Source organism: Terrapene carolina, unplaced genomic scaffold (genome assembly GCF_002925995.2).
Source record: "Terrapene carolina triunguis isolate 2854851 unplaced genomic scaffold, T_m_triunguis-2.0 Scaffold493, whole genome shotgun sequence".
In the NCBI taxonomy this organism is placed as follows: domain Eukaryota; kingdom Metazoa; phylum Chordata; order Testudines; family Emydidae; genus Terrapene; species Terrapene triunguis.
Window position 1 is genome coordinate 217,305 of NW_020664844.1, and position 4,960 is coordinate 222,264.

The 4,960-nt window shown below is 58.6% G+C and overlaps 1 protein-coding gene across 1 annotated transcript; it reads left to right on the plus strand.

The window, feature by feature from the left end:
- Positions 1-938: 938 nt before the first annotated feature.
- LOC112113302 (free fatty acid receptor 2-like) lies at positions 939-2,109 on the plus strand. Its single transcript, XM_026658632.1, has 2 exons — positions 939-963; positions 1,109-2,109. The coding sequence occupies exons 1-2, from the start codon at positions 954-956 to the stop codon at positions 2,107-2,109; spliced, it is 1,011 nt and encodes a 336-aa protein (XP_026514417.1). The 5' UTR covers positions 939-953.
- Positions 2,110-4,960: the final 2,851 nt, after the last annotated feature.

The following is a 4,960-nucleotide window of genomic DNA, read 5'->3' on the forward strand; positions in this document are numbered from 1 at the left end:
TAGATACGGGGTGCGTATGGAGAAAGACGGATATAGAGGGGCATGAAGGGGATAGCTCTGCTATCTTTCCATCCATACCCATGTGCCCTCTCCATCCAGAACCCAGGAGTCCTGGCTCCCAGCCCACTAGACACCCCCCCTCCCACTCCGCCAGTGGTAAGAGATCTAGGAGCAGTGATTACAGACGGCAGAAGGACTGGCTGGGCCCAGGCAATGGTTTACTTTACAGGAGGTTTATTAGCTTCTCCTTAATGAGGCTTTTTAACGATCGATCCCCACAGCTAGGAGGCGGGTAGAGCTACATGTACCCTGGGGAAGGGAGGGGCCCATCGCAGCTTGGCGTGAGGGCACCCACAGCCTGTCTGGAGCACGGGCGCAGGACACCCTGGCCCTGGGAAAGCTGGCGGGCTGCTCTTCAGAGTCACTGGGATGGCTCAGTGGCTGGAGGGGGGAGCCAGGACTCCTGGGTTCTCTCCCTGGTTCTGGGAGGGGAGTGGGGTCTAGTGGGTTGAGTGGAGCTGAAAGATCAAGAATCCTGGGTTGTGTTTCTTAGTTCTACTGTGCATTGACTCCTTATCCCCTATTTTAACCACAAAATCACTCCTCAGAGCCAGGGAGAGAACCCAGGAGTCCTGGCTCCCGCTCCCCCCCCCCCCCGCCCTGACCACTAGACCCCACATTTGATGATGATATTTATGAAAATTTCCCTTTGAGTAACAGCCACTTCCCTGTACTCCGAGCTGCCCGCTTGCCCCCCCCACCATCCCATCCCTGTGTGTTTGCTCACGCGATCTCGTGCATCCCAGGCCCGCCGATCTCTCCGGCGCTGGCCCCCCCGCGCCTGCCACTGGCTAAACAGGAAACTGAGCTAAATAAATACGGGAGCCAGCTACATAAATTCCAGCCTTATGTCTAGTGTCAGCTAATGCACCAGGAGCCCTGAGCTTGCTCGCATGGCTACGGGTAAGGAGGGGCTGGGAGCCAGGACCCCTGGGTTCAATCCCCAGGCCTGGCAGGGGAGTGGGATCTAGTGGGTTGGAGCAGCGGGGGCTGGGAGCCAGGACTCCTGGGTTCCTTCAGCAGCTGACAATCCTTTTCTCCTTTGTAGACGCCAAGACGATGAGTGCGACCATTTGCACCCCGGTGGTTCTCACTGTCTACATCTTCACCTTCCTGATCGGCCTCCCGTCCAACCTCCTGGCCTTCTACACCTTCCTGGTGAAGGTCCGCCAGAAACCCACCCCCGTTGACATCCTTCTCCTCAACCTCACCATATCCGATATCTCCCTCCTCATCTTCCTCCCCTTCAAGATGGTGGAGGCCATCTCAGATGGGGCATGGCCCTTGCCCGCTTTCCTCTGCACACTCACCAGCTTCATCTTCTACAGTAGCATCTACATCAGCTCCCTCTTCCTCATGGCCATCAGCGTTGAGCGCTACTTGGGCGTGGCCTTTCCCATCAAGTACAAGCTCCGACGCCGGCCAGCCTATGCCACCGCTGCCTCCATGGTCTTCTGGGTGGTCGGCTGTGCCCACTGCAGCATTGTCTACATTGTCCAATACCAAGACTTGAACAGGACCGCATTCTCCGACAACAGGTCCCACTGCTACGAAGATTTCTCCGATAAGCAGCTCCTGGTCCTCCTCCCTGTCCGGCTGGAGCTCTTCCTGGTTCTCTTCTGCCTCCCCTTCACCGTCACCATCTTCTGCTATGTCAACTTCGTCCGCATCCTGGTGGCCTTGCCCAACATCCCGGTCCGGAGGAAGCAGCGGGCCGTGGGCCTGGCCGTGGCCACCTTGTTCAACTTCGTAGTCTGCTTCGCTCCCTACAACCTGTCCCACGTGGTGGGCTTTGTCCAGAACAAGAGCCCCACCTGGAGGGTGTACCCTCTTCTCCTCAGCACCCTCAACGCCGCCTTGGACCCCGCCATCTTCTACTTCTCCTCCACTGCTGTCCAACGGGCCTTCACCAAGTGCCTGGCCGGCCTGTGGCACAAACTCAGAACCTTTGTGGTCCCGTGCCATCTCCCCTGCTTGACTTGCTGTGGGGAAGGGGGCAGAGAGGTGGAGGCAGCCAGTGGGGACGAGGCTGAGGGGTCAACGACTTGACTCCCAGGGTGAGACCAACTCTCTGTTTCCTCCGCAGAGCCTTCCTTGTCCCATGCGCTGCAGAAGAAAGAGATCCTGCACTTGAGCCAGGGACGGCATCTTCTGTCCTTCCCTGCACCTCCTGAGAGGGCTGTAGGCCTCTTAGACAGCAGCGTGCGGCGGGGCTTGGAGTTGGTGCCCAACTTCGACAAGGCTTTGGCCTACTTGAGCTTCTATGTGGTTGGCCAAACTTGGCTCCAGAGGGCTTTGGCTGACCTGAAGTCGGGGTCGCCATGGTGTCAAGGGCCTTCCTATTCCGCTTCCGGGCCACAACCGAGCAGTTGACCAAACGCCCACCGGACTTTGGCTTACTTCAGCTTTGGAGTGAGTGTCCCAACTTCCTCAAGGATCCGGCCTCTCTCAGTGTCAGGGTCGCCATGGCGTCAAAGGCCTTCCTTTGCCGCTGCTGGCTCACAAGTGAAACATAGACCGATTTCAGCTGGAGGGTCCCCCCGGCACCCTCCACTCACTCCTGGTCTTTCCTTCTCCATGGTTGGGCCCACGGGCAAGCAAGTGACTATGGGCTGTAACTGCAAGTGGGGGTTGCTTGAGGGAGGGCAAACAGGCTGGGCTGAGCTTTTCCCATTTCAGGGGAACAGTTTAGTGGCAGATGAACAAGGACCAGGCTCCATGAGGGCCCCGTGGGCCCTGAGTTTGCCCTTGTTGAGCTATGGAGAGCTCCTCCTCCTTGGCCACTAGTATTAGTCTTTGTTGGCCTCTGTGGAAATGTAGTTACCGCCTCGGTGGGACTGGAACGCAAGGGGCTGCAGCCCAGTACGCTACTGCTTGAGCTAAAGGAGAAATGCCGTGTGTTGGCAGCAGTAGTAAGGCTGTTATCTGCCATGTGGACGGGAAGGATTTGGACTCTGGACCTTCACTATCAATGCACGGCGCTCTATGCAAGCAGTGGTGGGAAGGCTCTTATTGAGCAGGATTTGAAAGCAGGACTTCTAGCACCACAGTGAAGGGCTCATGTGATCTAAAGGCGGAGTGCCTTTTGCAGCGGTAGTAGGGCTGTTATCCTCCAGGTGGGTGGGGGATGGGCCATTAGCAGGCACGTACAATGGACGCTGGTCCCTGCGGGTCTGTTCCAGGTCTGGACATAGAGCTGAGATCTCCCTCGCACAAGGTCCTGCACCTCCTCCCTTCGCTGGTGGATCTGGCGCCCCCCAGGGGCAGTGGCTTTAGCTACGTATTAAATAAAGTTATTGATTTATTATCCAATAGTGATTATTTTCTTATTTTTCTTCTGGTCTAGTGGGTTAGAGTCAGGGGGGCTGGGAGCCAGGACTCATAAGAACATAAGAACGGCCAGACTGCGTGAGAGCAAAGGTCCATCTAGCCTAGTGTCCTGTCTTCTGACAGCGGCCCGTGCCAGGCGCCCCAGAGGGAATGAACAGAACAGGGAATCAGCAAGTGATCCATCCCCTGTCGCCCATTCCCAGCTGCTGGCAAACAGAGGCTAAGGACACTTGGTTCTATCAACAGTTCTGGGAGGGGAGTGGGGTCTATGGGTTAGAGTTGGGGGGGGTGCTGGGGGCCAGGACTCCTGGGTTCTATCCATGGGAGGGGACCAGGGCTAGGAAGTAGGACACAAGCACGTTGTGTCTGTCGACTTTTAATTAACTGCAGGGCGTGAATCCGGCACTGCATGTAAACAAACAGTGTCTCCCTGGCGCTGATATTAACTGGGGTTAATGGATAACTGGGCTGGGCAGGGCCTGGGGCAGTCAGGGGATCTCGCGTGGGCAGCTGGAGGAACCACCATGTCCCAGGCCATGGGACGCTGCCACGGAGCTCACTCTCCCTCCCGGGACTTCCTCAGAGCAGGAGCCCCCCTATACAGCCCCCTGTAAACAGATGTGCAGCCCCCTCTCCTGGGCTCAGTCACCGTGGCCTGGCCAGCTCCTCGGGGGGTCGGCGGGGGGAGGGAGCTGGGTGCAGGTCAGCTCCTCTCCGAATGGGGCAGAGACCCAGCAAACCTCATTGCACAGCGAGCTCCCCAGAGCAGCTATTAGCAGATAAACAAACGAGCGGGGTGCAGACACGCACTGGGAGCTCCCCTCCCCCACGCTGCATTGCAAACACCCCCCACCCACACAGGGGCTCCCAACCCCTCACGCACATGGGCAGCAGGGAGGGGAGCTGTGGGGGAGGGGGAGGGAGGTGTGTCTGCTCATACACACCCACGCAGGGTTCGTCCCCTCCAGCAGGGGCAGCAGGAACGCCCCCTTACCCCCCCACCCCCACCCCACCCACACAGCTGCACAAAAACTCAGCACACTAACACACCCATAAGACATTCACACACCACAACAGCCGTATGGAACAGAGTGTGTGCGCTTAGCAGGGTGAACTCACTGCCCACCCCAGGGCGGCACTAGGGGGCGCTGTGCTGCAGAGGGCAGGGTGGGGAGCTCTCCCCTGGCAGTCCGGGCTAGCCCCGATGCCCCAGGCTGTGCTACAATCTGCCTGTGTCTGCAGCTGGGGATTTCTACCCTGAGCTTCTGTGCATAGCCCTGAATCTCCAGGGCCATCTGGCGGGCTAAGGGCCGATAGCAAGACTGATAGACGCTCGCTTCCGTGTCAGGGTGATTCCGCCACAAGCCACAGGGCTGGCCAAGAGCGAGCGTCTCATCCTTCTCCTACATCGGCCGTAGCAGCAGAGCTGTGGGGGATGGGGGGGCTGTAGGTCTGGAGTGAGGAGCACCAGCAGAGCTTGTGTGTGGGAGTGTGGGGGAGCCCAGGGCTGGGCTGGCAGGGGGCCGTGGGTCAGGAGTGAGGGGCACTGGCAGAGCTGTGGGGAGCCCAG